The 16,218-nt window shown below is 41.8% G+C and overlaps 1 protein-coding gene across 4 annotated transcripts in view; it reads right to left on the bottom strand.

The window, feature by feature from the left end:
• The window catches only part of gstcd (glutathione S-transferase, C-terminal domain containing), a 222,097-nt gene extending 205,905 nt beyond the window's left edge, over positions 1–16,192 (bottom strand). For all 4 annotated transcript variants that reach the window (XM_063046825.1, XM_063046823.1, XM_063046824.1 and 1 more), the window contains exons 1-3: positions 16,126–16,192; positions 15,240–15,665; positions 280–768 (exon numbers count right to left, since the gene is read on the bottom strand). In XM_063046825.1, coding sequence (XP_062902895.1) covers positions 280–768; positions 15,240–15,653 — 903 coding nt within the window. In that variant the 5' untranslated portion in view covers positions 15,654–15,665; positions 16,126–16,192. The remainder of the gene's footprint in view (positions 1–279; positions 769–15,239; positions 15,666–16,125) is intronic.
• Between the last annotated feature and the right edge of the window lie 26 nt (positions 16,193–16,218).

Here is a 16,218-nt window from a genome sequence, read left to right on the forward strand (position 1 = left end):
GACTGAAGGTATTGGAATCAAACAGCTGCAGGAACTCAACAAGCCAGGCAGTACCTGTGCAAATAAAAACAGTCAACATTGTTCGAAGCAAGTCATTTCTTTTTAAATGATAAACCAGTTTGCATTAGTGCTCTAATTCTATAGAAGTAATTTTAGATAAAGGTTGTAGATGTCAACACAGACAATATAACATGACCCAATGAGAACTACTTTCAAACTGAAAGGATCATGTTTGCAACGTAATAAAGTAGATAACAAACCAAATAATGAGAAACTTACAAAAAAGTAGTGAAGACAAGGAAATAGGACTATGTCTGTGAGAGTGAAGTAAAGCCCTTCAGCAAACACATGTTCTAGAGGTGGAAGATCAGTGGTTTTCACTTTTCTAATACAGGACTGCTCCCTGCTGGTCACAGCTGGAATCTGCTCCACTGTAAGTTTAGAAAGTGCACTTCTCAGCTCAAGGTTTGTCTTCTCAGTATCCAAGTTTTCCTCAATTAAATCTTTAGTTATGTCCACTCCTTCATCGCAACTGCCAGCTCCTCTATCAAATTCCTTTATAAAAGATTCTTTATTTTTGTTCTTGGTCCACTCTTGCAGTTTCTGCCTACGAATCTTATCATCATTGTGAACATGGACAGGTTCCCTAAGTTTCTGCTCCAAGTGTAGTATCTCATGTGGAATGTTTTGATGGCCATGGCTATTCCCAAGGAAACTCTCCACAGCGAGTGGAATGCTAATTTCACACAACTTGGTCCACTGGCTCACCTGCCAAATGAAAGCACATACACATTGTTCCGGTCAAATGCTTGCATTATTTGTCAACTAAGAAATGATTACAACACAGCATCCCAATGATGGGAATTGAGATGCTTTTAACATGCTACTTCATTATTTTTACATCTATGTGCAATACCAAATGTAGTCTTCAGATGAATTTGAGTTAGTGGTTGCATGTAGTTCAATCCCCTTGCTAAACACATGCATTCTTCCTTTACATTTGGTGATTCACGGTAAATTTCAACAACAACATTTAATACACAAAGCACACATTTAAATGTGCCTTTTGCCAGTAACTCCACTGGGCAGATACCAGAAAGGATTTGAAAAGGAAAACATTTCCATGTCTAATAAACACAATGTGCTGGGGGAGCTCAGCAGGTCAGGCAGCATCAATGAATGGTAATAAAAAGTCAATGTTTCAAGCTGAGACACTTCACCCAGCATTTGCAGTACCTCTTGTGTCTATGATTTCTTTGTCTAGTTGCTTTCATGCACTCATATACTTTTGTTGAAGTATAGTCACTGTTGTAACATAGAAAATGAAGCAACTAATTTGCTCACATCCAGATCCCACAAACATCAACCTGACAATAACCAAATATTTTGGCGAGGCTCACACAGTGAAAGATATTGGTCAAAACACAGATAATTCTTTTGCACTTCTTCAAAAGAGTGATACAGAGACTTTTACCTCCACCCAACACATGAGACATAAGGTTGGTTCAAGATCACATCACTCAAGTTCAACAAAAACAGTACAGTACTCTCTCAGAATTGCACTTAACCACCAGCCCAGATTTTTTGTGCTTGGTAGTAGCAAGTTTTTTGTAAAATATTTTAAATTATAATAGCAGCTCTGCAAAGTTGCAGTGGAATTGCCGAACAGAAGTGTGCCACCTGTGTAAATATTTAATAGTCTTGATACATAGGCAACATTGGCAGAACTGGGTATGTAGTCACTGAGAATTTACTCCTTTGTAGCCTGACAATACAAAGCTTGAACAAATTTTCCCTTCACCATTGTATTAGAATCTGTCAGCAACTTGCAAAATGGTTTGGAGTTATAAAGAGTCATACACAAAATTCTAACAATCAACTCCCTTTGCTCACCTGCCACTGAAGGGAACAATGCCTCTTCTGCAACCACACTATCAAAAACTAAGGAGAACATGCTTCAGCTATTAAACTCAAACCTTTCCCAGCAAACATGCCAGGAAACTTTAATATTAACATTGTATAACTCCAAAAGATACATGCACTTAATATACAAAATAATTGGGTGTTAAAACCTAAACATAAATGTAAAGACTTGAAAATACAATCTGCACACAATAGTATGAAATCTTATGTCCAACTTCAATTCTTGACAACATTCTCCATTTTAAACTCCAAGACAACGGCTCCAATGCAGCGCTGAGGAAGAACTCCATTATCAAAGGTGCCCACTTTTAGTTGAAACACCAATTTTTAAATTCCATGAACTTAAAGGATCCCCTGTGATTATTTTTCAGAGAATTAATTTCACTTCAAAAGTACTTCACTGGTCATCATAAAAGGCCGAATATAAACTTGTCTGTTTCTTTATCCAATTGTTAGTAGTAGCACATTAGGAGCATCACTAGCAGAATTGGGTGACAAATTAACACAGAGAGCTTTCACCATAAATACTGCACTGATAGTAGAAGCAGAATATAAAGAATGAAATATAAGACTTTAAAAACAGAAATTAGATAAGTTGTATTGATTTACAACATATCCTTATCCTCAAAACTGTTTGGTCTGAAGGTTAAACTTGGTCCACTGCCCATGTGCAATTCTTCAGAAAGTGGATTAAAGAAAAAAATATTTAACTGTTCGTATCTGTAATAATCCATCAGCATTCTTTAATAAATCAGTACTAAGACAGACAAAGTTCAAACATACTTTCAAAGATCTTATGACTGAAACAATGGCACAAGAAGCATTTTTACACTGGGAAACACCAAATATGGAATCGAAATACAGCACAGGGAAAAATAAATAGTTCTTCAATTTTTATTGGAGGCTATTTTGTGCTTGATTGCTTCCAGTAAGGGAGAACTGATTTGACTGAGATTCTTTCCAAGTGTAAAATAGATTTTATGCTGTCCTTTAAAATCATTTATAAATAAACTAAAGTTAATAAAAAAGAAATTTATAGCATTCAGAATAGAAATTAGTAGCTTAAGATCTAAAATTATTAAATGATGTCAGCTTAAGCCCATGCACAATTATAAGGAACAAAAGATTAACATCCAGAAAGGTCACATTCTTCTCAAGTTATGTTAAACTTTTTTTTACACTGCCACTTAGAGAATAACTGATTGCTAAGATTTTTCTTAAAAACACTATGAAAATTTGAGTGTAAATTTGGGGACTTACATTGTGGATAGTAAAATGTACGATTTTAGCACTACTGTTCTTTCTACATCTGATTTATTACATGTAGAGGATCCGAGGGATATGCAGTTGTATTCTGTAATGTGTAAACAGCCTGTATGCCACATATACAGAAAGCTAACCCGGCATAGCCTGCTTTAGCACAGTTCAAAAACTGTAACCAGATATTTGTTCAGCAATGACTGTGGGACCTTTTTAGAAAGACTGACAACTGCACTCATCTAGATAAACAATCACCGCACTTTAAAAGTGGTTTACAGTATGTATAGAGTTTAACATGTTTCGGTCAGAAGATGCCATCCTATTAAATTCCCAATAATTTTGTGCCTTATTCCTATTTGTAACCTCCACCAGAATTAAAAGCCTCCAAGATTATTCTGTGTTCTCTCCTAAAGTGCATTCCTGGTTTCCTTCAATAGTGTGGTCTCTGAGCTCCAGAGTTCCCTCCATTAACCTCTCTAACTCAGACTATTCCTGAAGGCACTTCATAAAGTTTGCCCCAATAAACAAAGGGGCTTATCCTGAAATGTCACTGTCCATTTCCTCCAGTACCTTTGTGAATTGTTCCAGACTTCCAGCATTTCCAGCCTCACATGTCTAACAGTAATCTATTAAAGGAATTCAAGGGGTTGAGCACCATCCATAGGGGTGAAGGGAACTAGCACGTTTCAGATCAAAATCCTACATCAATTCTAGCATCTAATGTCTCTGTGTCTCACTTAAATCTACCACTCTGTCCAAGACTTAATCATATCCTAATCTCTTTTTATGTATCTCACTGTTAAAAGTTTCATAATGTTCCACTGAAATACTTAGAAATGGTTTGTTACTACAAAGACACTACAAAAATGCAAATTGGTATTGTTTGTCAAAAAAATACAATTTACATCAACTCAAAATTTCCCTTTACATTGCCTGCCAGCAACTTTTACACATACTCTTCACCTTAACAGAACAGACAAATCTTAACATACTGCCTTATTTCTCTGTCTTTCATTAAAAGAAGTGACTGATCATTGTTATTAGCAGTCAAGGCACAAACATACAATGCTATATTTCTGTATATTGTTCACAGTATTTTCTAAAGGGATTATATGAAATGGAATAGAAAAAGGCTCATGTAGAGCGTAAATGTGTGGATCAGAGGGACTTTTAAGTGTTTCTGTGCTACATTCTCTATGTAATTAGCCTCTGCCGACATGATAAGGGCCATTTTTTGTCAACCATTTCCGTCGTAATGACACTCAGTGGCCACTTTATTAGGTACACTTGTACACCTGCTTGTTAATGCAAATATCTCTTCAAGCCAATCATGCGGTAGCAACTCAATGCATAAAAGCATGCAGATATGGTCAAAAGGTTCAGTTGCTCTTCAGACTAAACATCAGAATGGGAAAGAAATGTGATCTAAGTGACTTTGACCGTTGAATGATTGTTGGTGCCAAATGGAGTGATTTGAGTAACTCAGAAACTGCAGATTATCCAGGGTTTTCGCACACAACAGACTCTAGAGTTTGCCAAGAATGGTGCAAAAAGCAAAAAAAAAATCCAGTGAGCAACAGATCTGTGGGTGAAAATGCCTTGCTAATGAGGGAGGACAGAAGAGAAATGCCAGACTGGTTCAAGCTGACAGAAAGCGATAATAAGTCAAATTACCACATGCTACAACAGTGGGGTGCAGAAGAGCAAGTCTGAATGCAAATGTCAAACCTTGAAGTGGATGGGCTACAGCAGCAGAAGACCACAGACATACACTCAGTGGCTACTTTATTTGGTATAGGAGATATTGCACACTACATATCACAGAAATTCATGGGACTGAAGTAGACCATAAACTGTCTGCGTAATTCCTACATCCAGCTTTCAGCCTTTTACATTTTTCAGGCAATAAATTTAACACCACATACATTCTACTGATTGCAAATGATTTTTAAACTCCCCTCAATTATCTAAAATTCCATGTTACTGACCTGCTCTGTGAAAGGAAACAGTCCTTCTGGCTGTATCTTGTTTTACGGCGGTTGGAAACAGTCCTTCCTGACTGTGTGTGTGTGTGTGTGTGTGTGTGTGTGTGTGTGCGCGCGCGCGCCCTTAACTCCTAATGGAGTCGGGGTGCTGTCATGACAAGCTTTTGGTATGCTCATCGTACAGCGTGTCTTGGGCATCTGAGACCTAGAGGAGCCCATCCCTCTCCAGGTTTTTTTTTTTTTACGAGGTCGAGCTGTTAGCTCGACACTCAACCCAGGCATGGATGGAAAGTGTGAAGGGAGCCGACCGGATTTCGAACTCGGGACCTCCCGAAGTCCAGCGCTGATGTCACTACGCCACCCGCCGGCCTACCTTGTGTCTCAATTAAATCACCACTCAACTGTTTTTGTTTCAAAGACAGAAACTAGCCTATACAATCTCTCCTGATATATAACTATACCATAACATGATTTTTTAAAATTTGGTAACTACCGATTGATGTGAACAACACAGATTAATCAAAATTAATCAAACCTTTGGATCGGGACTACAGAGCGTCGTGGGAGCTGAATTGTGAAGGAAGAGGTTTTAAAAAAAAAACTGCCTTCAAGTGCAAGAAGGGCGAGACGTCAGCAGGACCGCGCAGAGAGTTTAAAAAGGCGACCACCCTATACAGTGGGCAGCTGTCGGAGCCGTAGCAGAGTGCAGGGCTTTGGCTTCAACGGGCTTCGGCGATAAACGGGAAGAGGCGAGAGCGAAGCGCCAACTCTTTTTTTTTCCTCCCCCCCCCCACCCCTTTCGCGAATTGGCCCGGACAGACAGGAACAGCAGGGCTCTCACAGCTAACGGTACGAGCTAACGGTTTAAAAAGTTTGTCTGTTTAGCGAGGTAAGTGGGCGAGCAGACTTACTTTTCCTGTTTCATTCGTGTAGAATTAGATAGCATGCCTGCAGGGTTAGTGCTTTCTTCAGGGTGTCAGATGTGGGAATCCTGGGAGACTTCCAGCCTCCCTGATGGCCACATCTGCGCCAGGTGCACCGAGTTGCAGCTCCTCAGAGACCGTGTTAGGGATCTGCAGCTGCAGCTTGATGACCTACTGCTTATCGGGGAAAGTGAAGAGGTGACAGACAGGAGCTACAGGGAGGTAGTCATCCCTAGGCTACAGGAGTCAAAACACTGGGTCACTGTCAAGAGAGGGAAGGGAAATGCCCAGATAGTGGAGAGCACCCCTGTGGCTGTCCCCCTCAGCAACAAATATCTTGTTCTGGATGCTGTTGAGGGGGATGACCTGACAGGGGATGCCCACGGTGACCGGGTCTCTGGCACTGAGCCTGGCGCTGTTGTGCAGGAGAGAAGGAGGGAGAAAAGAAATGCGGTAGTCGTGGGGGATTCCATAGTCAGGGGAACAGACAGGAGATTCTGTGAGCCTGACAGAGATACCCACATGGTGTGTTGCCTCCCAGGTGCCAGGGTACGGGATGTCTCGGATCGGGTCCTGAATATTCTAAAGGGGGAGGGTGAGCAGCCAGTTGTCTTGGTACATGTGGGTACCAATGACATAGATAGGACAAAGGAGGAAGTCCTGAAGAGAGATTTCCAGGAGTTAGGAAGGAAGTTGAGAAGCAGGACCTCCAGGGTAGTAATCTCAGGATTGCTACCTGTGCCATGTGCTAGCGAGGGCAAGAGTAGTCAGATCAGGCAGATGAATGCCTGGCTGAGAGACTGGTGTAGGAGGCAGGGCTTCAGATTCTTGGATAATTGGGATCTCTTCTGGGGAAAGTATGACCTGTTCAAAAAGGACAGGTTACACCTGAACCCGAAGGGGACCAACATCCTGGTGGGAAAGTTTAATAGAGCTGTTAGGGAGGGTTTAAACTAATTTGGCAGGGGGATGGGAACCGGAATGATAGAGCGGAGGAAGGGGAAAACAGAAATAAATCTAAGATAGTGAGCAGTAAAGATGTCAGGAAAGACAGGCAGGTGATGGGGCAAATGCGTAGCCATTGGGATGAGTTGCAGTGCAATAAAGTTGCAGTGAAATCAAAGCAAAAAATATCAAATACTGGTCTTAAAGTGTTGTATTTAAATGCACGCAGCATAAGGAATAAGGTGGCTGATCTTGTTGTACAGCTACAGATTGGCAGGTATGATATTGTGGCCATCACTGAGACCTGGCTAAAGGATACGTCTCTGGGAGCTGAACGTCCAAGGATACACGATGTATCGGAAGGATAGGAAGGTAGGCAGAGGGGGAAGCGTGGCTTTATTGGTAAGAAATGATATTAAATCATTAGAAAGAGGTGATAAGGATCAGAAGGTGCAGAATCTTTATGAGTTGAGCTAAGGAATAGCAGGGGTAAAAGGACCCTGATGGCAGTTATTTATAGGCCTCCAAACAGCTGCAGGGATGTGGACAACAAATTACAACCGGAAATAGAAAAGGCTTGTCAGAAGGGCAGTGTTAAGATAATTGTGGGGGATTTTAACATGCGAGTAGATTGGAAAAATCAGGTCAGCACTGGATCTCAAGAGAGAGAATTTGTAGAATGTCTGCGAGATGGCTTTTTAGAACAGCTTGTTGTTGAGCCCACTAGGGGATCGGCTGTACTGGATTGGGTATTCTGTAATGAACCGGAGGTGATTGGAGAGATTGAGGTGAAGGAACCCTTAGGAGGCAGTGATCATAACATGATTGAGTTCACTGTGAAATTAGAAAAAGAGAAGCCAAAATCTGATGTGTCAGTATTTCAGTGGAGTAAAGGAAACTACAGTGGCATGAGAGAGGAACTGGCCAAAGTTGACTGGAAAGAGGCACTGGCGGGAAAGACGGCAGAGCAGCAGAGGCTGGAGTTTATGTGAGAAATGAGGAATGTGCAAGACAGGTATATTCCAAAAAAGAAGAAATTTTCGAGTGGAAAAAGGATGCAACCGTGGTTGACAAGAGAAGTCAAAGCCAAAGTTAAAGCAAAGGAGAGGGCATACAAGGAAGCAAAAATTAGTGGGAAGACAGAGGATTGGGAAGTTTTTAAAACCTTACAAAAGGAAACCAAGAAGGTCATTAAGAGAGAAAAGATTAACTATGAAAGGAAACTAGCAAATAATATCAAAGAGGATACTAAAAGCTTTTTCAAGTATATAAAGAGTAAAAGACAGGTGAGAGTAGATATAGGACCAATAGAAAATGATACTGGAGATGAGGAGATGGCAGAGGAACTGAACAAGTATTTTGCATCAGTCTTCACTGAGGAAGACAGCAGGATAACGGACACTCAAGAGTGGCAGGGAAGAGAAGTGTGCGCAGTCACAATTACAACAGAGAAAGTACTCAGGAAGCTGAATAGACTAAAGGTCGATAAATCTCCTGGACCAGATGGAATGCACCGTCGTGTTCTGAAGGAAGTAGCTGTGGAGATTGCGGAGGCATTAGCGATGATCTTTCAAAAGTCAATAGATTCTGGCATGGTTCCGGAAGACTGGAAGATTGCAAATGTCACTCCGTTATTTAAGAAGGGGGCAAGGAAGCAAAAAGGAAATTATAGACCTGTTAGCTTGACGTCGGTGGTTGGGAAGTTGTTGGAGTCAATTGTCAAGGATGAGGTTACAGAGTACCTGGAGGCATATGACAAGATAGGCAGAACTCAGCATGGATTCCTTAAAGGAAAATCCTGCCTGACAAACCATTACAATTTTTTGAGGAAATTACCAGTAGGCTAGACAAGGGAGATGCAGTGGATGTTGTATATTTGGATTTTCAGAAGGCCTTTGACAAGGTGCCACACATGAGGCTACTTAACAAGATAAGAGCCCATGGAATTACAGGAAAGTTACACACGTGGATAGAGCGTTGGCTGATTGGCAGGAAACAGAGAGTGGGAATAAAGGGATCCTATTCTGGTTGGCTGCCAGTTACCAGTGGTGTTCCACAGGGATCAGTGTTGGGGCCGCTTCTTTTTACATTGTACATCAACGATATGGATTATGGAATAGATGGCTTTGTGCCTAAGTTTGCTGACGATACAAAGATAGGTGGAGGGGCCGGTAGTGCTGAGGAAACAGAGAGTCTGCAGAGAGACTTGGATAGATTGGAAGAATGGGCAGAGAAGTGGCAAATGAAGTACAATGTTGGAAAGTGTATGGTTATGCACTTTGGCAGAAAAAATAAACGGGCAGACTATTATTTAAATGGGGAAAGAATTCAAAGTTCTGAGATGCAATGGGACTTAGGAGTCCTCGTACAGGATTCCCTTAAAGTTAACCTCCAGGTTGAGTCAGTAGTGAAGAAGGCGAATGCAATGTTGGCATTCATTTCTAGAGGAATAGAGTATAGGAGCAGGGATGTGATGTTGAGGCTCTATAAGGTGCTGGTGAGACCTCACTGTGGGCAGTTTTGGTCTCCTTATTTAAGAAAGGATGTGCTGACATTGGAGAGGGTACAGAGAAGATTCACTAGAATGATTCCGGGAATGAGAGCGTTAACATATGAGAAACGTTTGACCGCTCTTGGACTGTATTCCTTGGAGTTTAGAAGAATGAGGGGAGACCTCATAGAAACATTTCGAATGTTAAAAGGCATGGACAGAGTGGATGTGGCAAAGTTGTTTCCCATGATGGGGGAGTCTGGTACGAGAGGGCATGACTTCAGGATTGAAGGGCGCCCTTTCAGAACAGAAATGCGAAGAAATTTTTTTAGTCAGAGGGTGGTGAATCTATGGAATTTGTTGCCACGTGCGGCAGTGGAGGCCAAGTCATCGGGTGTATTTAAGGCAGAGATTGATAGGTATCTGAGTAGCCAGGGCATCAAAGGTTATGGTGAGAAGGCGGGGCAGTGGAACTAAATAGGATAAAATGGATCAGCTCATGATAAAACGGCGGAGCAGACTCGATGGGCCGAATGGCCTACTTCTGCTCCTTTGTCTTATGGTCTTATGGTCTAAAATATTTCTTTTGGATTGTAAAAGGAATGAAATTTCATTCAAATGTTGTGAAAGCTCAACACACATCAAAGTTGCTGGTGAACGCAGCAGGCCAGGCAGCATCTCTAGGAAGGAGACATTTCGGGCCGAGACCCTTCGTCAGGACTAACAGAAAGAAGAGATAGTAAGAGATTTGAAAGTGGGAGGGGAGGGGAAATCCAAAATGATAGGAGAAGACAGGAGGGGGAGGGATGGAGCCAAGAGCTGGACAGGTGATTGGCAAAAGGGATATGAGAGGATCATGGGACAGGAGGCCTAGGGAGAAGGAAAAGGGGGAGGGGAAAAAAAGAGGATGGGAAAGGGGCAAGTCAGAGGGACAGAGGGAGAAAGAATGTGTGTATATAAATAAATAACAAATGGGGTACGAGGGGGAGATGGGGCATTAGCGGAAATTGGAGAAGTCGATGTTCATGCCATCAGGTTGGAGGCTACCCAGACGGAATATAAGGTGTTGTTCCTCCAACCTGAGTGTAGCTTCATTTTTACAGTAGAGGAGGCCGTGGATAGACATGTCAGAATGAGAATGGGATGTGGAATTAAAATGTGTGGCCACTGGGAGATCCTGCTTTCTCTGGCGGACAGAGCGTAGGTGTTCAGCAAAACCATCTCCCAGTCTGCGTCGGGTCTTGCCAATATATAGAAGGCCATATCGGGAGCACCGGACGCAGTATATTACCCCAGCTGACTCACAGGTGAAGTGTCGCCTCACCTGGAAGGACTGTCTGGGGCCCTGATGGTGGTAAGGGAGTAAGTGTAAGGGCATGTGTAGCACTTGTTCCGCTTACAAGGATAAATGCCAGGAGGGAGATCAGTGGGGAGGGATGGGGGGGACGAATGGACAAGAGAGTTGCGTAGGGAGCGATCCCTGTGGAAAGCAGGGTGGGGGGGGGAGGAAAAGATGTGCTTAGTGGTGGGATCCAGTTGGAGGTGGCAGAAGTTACGGAGAATAATATGTTGGACCCGGAGGCTGGTGGGGTGGTAGGTGAGGACCAGGGGAACCCTATTCCTAGTGGGGTGACAGGAGGATGGAGTGAGAACAGATGTGCGTGAAATGGGGGAGATGCATTTGAGAGCAGAGTTGATGGTGGAGGAAGGGAAGCCCCTTTCTTTGAAAAAGGAGGACATCTCCCTCGTCCTGGAATGAAAAGCCTCATCCTGAGAGCAGATGCAGCGGAGACGGAGGAATTGCGAGAAGGGGATGGCATTTTTGCAAGAGACAGGGTGAGAAGAGGAATAGTCCAGATAGCTGTGAGAGTCAGTAGGCTTATAGTAGACATCAGTAGATAAGCTGTCTCCAGAGATAGAGACAGAAAGATCTAGAAAGGGGAGGGAGGTGTCGGAAATGGACCAGGTGAACTTGAGGGCAGGGTGAAAGTTGGAGGCAAAGTTAATAAAGTCAACGAGCTCAGCATGCCTGCAGGAAGCAGCGCCAATGCAGTCGTCGATGTAGCAAAGGAAAACTGGGGGATGGATACCCAAATAGGTTTGGAACATAGATTGTTCCACAAAGCCAACAAAAAGACAGGCATAGCTAGGACCCATACGGGTGTCCATAGCTACACCTTTAGTTTGGAGGAAGTGGGAGGAGCCAAAGGAGAAATTATTAAGAGTAAGGACTAATTCCGCTAGACAGAGTAGAGTGGTGGTAGAGGGGAAATGACTAGGTCTGGAATCCAAAAAGAAGCGGAGAGCTTTGAGACCTTCCTGATGGGGGATGGAAGTATATAGGGACTGGACATCCATGGTGAAAATAAAGCGGTGGGGGCCAGGGAACTTAAAATCATGGGAAAGTTTAAGAGCATGTGAAGTGTCACGAACATAGGTAGGAAGGGGGGATAAAACTGTGTCGAGGTAAGACCACGGCCTCCTCTAATGTAAAGATGAGGCCACACTCAGGTTGGAAGAACAACGCCTTGTATTTCGTCTGGGTAGCCTCCAACCTGATGGCATGAACATTGACTTCTCCAACTTCCGCTAATGCCCCACCTCCCCCCCCCCGTACCCCATCGTTATTTATTTATATACACACATTCTTTCTCTCACTCTCTCTCCTTTTTCTCCCTCTGTCCCTCTGACTATACCCCCTGCCCATCCTCTGGTTTTCTCCCCCCCGTCCCCCTTTTCCTTCTCCCTGGGCCATGATCCCATGATCCTTTCATATCCCTTTTGCCAATCACCTGTCCAGCTCTTGGCTGCATCCCTCCCCCTCCTGTCTTCTCCAATCATTTTGGATCTCCCCCTCTTCCTCCCACGTTCAAATCTCTTACTATCTCTTCTTTCAGTTAGTCCTGACGAAGGGTCTCGGCCCGATACTTCGACTGTACCTCTTCCTAGAGCTACTGCCTGGCCTGCTGCGTTCACCAGCAAATTTGATGTGTGTTGCTTGAAATTCCAGCATCTGCAGAATTCCGCGTGTTTATGTTATGAAAGCTCAACATTGTCTGGAATGTTTTGCAGCTATCAAATGAGCGCAATGACATAAATCTATATTATTGTTGTATACTCATTTTAATACTTTACAAGTGACTATTTAAAGCTTTTAATGTCATGCCTTAATTGATACATTGTCTATCTCCATACTACTAATTCTGGTCAATTCTGAAAATTCAAATCAGTTAAAAATAATATGAATCTCTAAAATTTATTATTGATTTTACCTAACAAAATCATTATGAAAGAAAAATCAAATTCTGTAAAACCTATACATAACTAAAATTCTCCAACTCTGTTCACATCCTCATGAATCCTTCATACTCTCACATACTTCATGCAGTGTGATGACCAGAACTCTAGCTTTGCCGTAACTAGTAATTTAAGCAATGAACCGTAAACTTTTTCTGGCTTTCAACACCAAGTTTAAAGCCAAATTATATTATATAGCTTCTATTTCTTATGCTCTACATTATTAATGTAAAGAATTTTCTTTCAACCCTGGATTTCTCTCTTCGGCTCTCTCCTAGGCAATAATTTTCCTCCAATAATTTAAAGGGAATTATTTTACTCACTAAATAACTGAGTCATTTCCCTCGTTCTAAAACTCTTCTGAGGCTTTCATTCACACATTTTGGAAGACTGGTACACTTCAGGAGTCTGTCAAGATTGATATGCTTTGGGAAATGAAAAAATTCTACCACAGGGTGTTCCCTAACTGAATTACAAACTGAATTAAAGTAATCAAGATAATAAAGGGACTGAAAAGCATAGATACAGAAAAACAATTTCTTCAGGTGAACAACTGGCATAGGAAGTTGGACATTTAAAAGTTAAATTGGGAACCATCTTTTACATGGAATCCTGAAATATGAAATTCAAATGGGTGTGGTCACACTAGAAATCAGACATTTTCATGACTGATCAAGATATCTCTTCATATCTTTACCACATAGATTAATATAAAAGAAATATATGCATTTATAAACTGCTTTCATGACTCTCAGAACATCTTAATCTGCTTTATAATGGAGTTCTTGTGAAGTGTGACTTACTGTAAGCCCAACAGCCAATTTGCATTCACCAAGCTCCCTCAAATATCATTGACAAAGATTCCTTCGTATGCATGAGAAATAAGAAGAGAGGCATTAATACTGTACCGACCAAAACTCCAGGACTAACTCCTCTTCTACAACAAAATGTCATGGGACATTTGATCCTGGAACATCTGGACAGTGAAGATGCTCTTCATTGACTATAGTTTCGCATCCAACACTATAGTCCCCTCAAAACTAATAAACAAACTTCAAGATCTAGGCCTCAGTGCCTCCTTCTGCAGCTGGATCCTCGATTTCCTCTCATTCAGACCCCAGTCAGTTTGTATTGGCAGCATCATCTCATATATTAGCCCCCTGCTCTCACTTTACACGTATGATTTGTGAGGTTAAGTACGACTCCAGTTTGCTGAAAACACAACTGTTGTTGGCCAAATTAAAGGTGGTGACAAATCAGCATATAGGAGGGAGACTGAGAATCTGTCTGAATGGTGCCACAACAACCACGTCTCACTCAACATCAGCAAGACCAAAGAACTGAATATCGACTACAGGAGGAAGTCCATGAGTGAATCCCCATCGGGGGACCACAGGTGGAGAGGGTCAGTAACTTTAACTTCTTCAGCGTTATCACTTCAGAGGATCTGTCCTGGGTTCAGCACGTAAGTGCCATTACAAAGAAGGCATGGTCGTACCTTTACTATTTTTGGAAGTTTGCAAAGATTTGGCAGGTCATCTAAAACTTTGACAAACATCTATAGATGCACTGTGGAGAGTATATTGACTATTTGCATCACAGCCTGGTATGGAAACACAAATGCCCAAGAACGGTAAAGCCTATAAAAGATGGTGGATACAGCCTATTCCATCACAGGCAAAGCCCTCCCCACCATTGAGCACATGAACAAGGAGCGCTGTTGCAGGAAAGTAGCATCCATCATCAAGGACCCATGCCATCCAGGCCATGCTCTCTTCTCACTGATGCCATCAAGAGGGAAGTACAAGAGCCTTCGGTCCTACACCACCAGGTTCAGGAACAATTATTACCCCTCAAACATCAGGCTCCTGAACCAAAGTGGATAACTTTACTCACCCCAACAGTGAAATCATTCCACAACCTATGAACTCACTTTCAAGGATTGTAAAACTTATATTCTCAATATTTTTATTTATTTGTTATTTTCTTTCATTTTCTTTTTTGTATTTGCACAATTTGTTGTCTTTTACACATTGGTTGTTTGTCCGTCTTTGTTTGTAAACAGTTTTTCATTGTTTCTCTTGTGTTTCTTAGCACTTACTGTGAATGTGCATAATTAAATGAATCACAGAATAGCATATGATGACATATATGTATTTTGACAATAAATTTATTTTGAAAGTTGGGATCTTTTATGCCTTTTTGAAGAGGGGACCAAAAGGATTTGATGTAACATTGAAATGTTCCCTCAATACCTCACTGAGACACCAGCCTAGATTTTGTTATTAATCCTGCATTTGGATTTGAACCCTCAGTATTCTGGGGCAAGGGTACCACCAACTAAGCCACAAGTAACAAATATTACAAAGTTAAACTACAGATCAGTTAAGCCTTGATCTGTTCCTAAATACTCACCTCAGCACAGGCCTTTAAACATGTCTTTTTAAAACCAAGTAGCTCGGAGATATCCTTGCGATTGCAGTCAGCTTCACAAGTTTTGTGAATAATATATCTCAAAACCACAGCAAGGCCTGCTCGACAAAAATTCCCATTCTTTTCCACCACAGCTGGTAAACGACAACTTTGCACCACATGAGGGAGTTCCTGGTCTGAAATGATAGACGCAGGAATGTTGGCCGGAACCTTTTTCATCCATAAGGTACAATCAGCAACGTTCTTATTTGGCACAAGGAACACTTTTAAAGATGTAGTGTCACAATAGGACATGAGAAATAAAACAATGGATGTGTGCAGAGGAAAAATCCTGTCTTCCATATAGTTAGAAATCTCCAGATACAAGCACTCATCGTCAATGCCCACGTTCCTCATTTTTGCAACTACCTGGAGGGAGAATGGAATTAAAATGCACTTAAAATATTGAAACACTGAAAAATAACTTCTAAATATTAACAACTTTAACATTTCGCCAGCAGGAAAATGAAAAGTACAGCATCAGCAGTGTCATGGAACATATGAGGGAAGAGTAACAAGAGCTTTAGAAACAGATTCCGATTACAGCAAGGGGCAACCATTCTTTAGTATAAAATTAATAGAAGAGCTTTTAATTTCTCTCTCTTTCTCCATTCTATATTCACAACCCATGTCCACAGGTGCGGAGTCTGAATTTATCCTATGCCCAGGACTCCAAATCTAAAGAATCGAACAGAATCTAGTTAATACACAGTGCTGACAGGCTAGTGACTGTAATTATCAACACTTCAAACAGTTTGTCGAGGGGCTGTGCTAAATGAGACAGAGGAATATCATTATTTTATCAGCACCAGAGCGTCCGATTAGTTACCTGAACACATGCACAGCGAATGTGGGGGAATCAAAGCACAGTCGGACCGGATGTACCCGTTGCTAAGCGGGTGGGGGAAGTTATAGAAAGTAG

Source organism: Mobula hypostoma, chromosome 4 (genome assembly GCF_963921235.1).
Source record: "Mobula hypostoma chromosome 4, sMobHyp1.1, whole genome shotgun sequence".
In the NCBI taxonomy this organism is placed as follows: Eukaryota; Metazoa; Chordata; class Chondrichthyes; order Myliobatiformes; family Myliobatidae; genus Mobula; species Mobula hypostoma.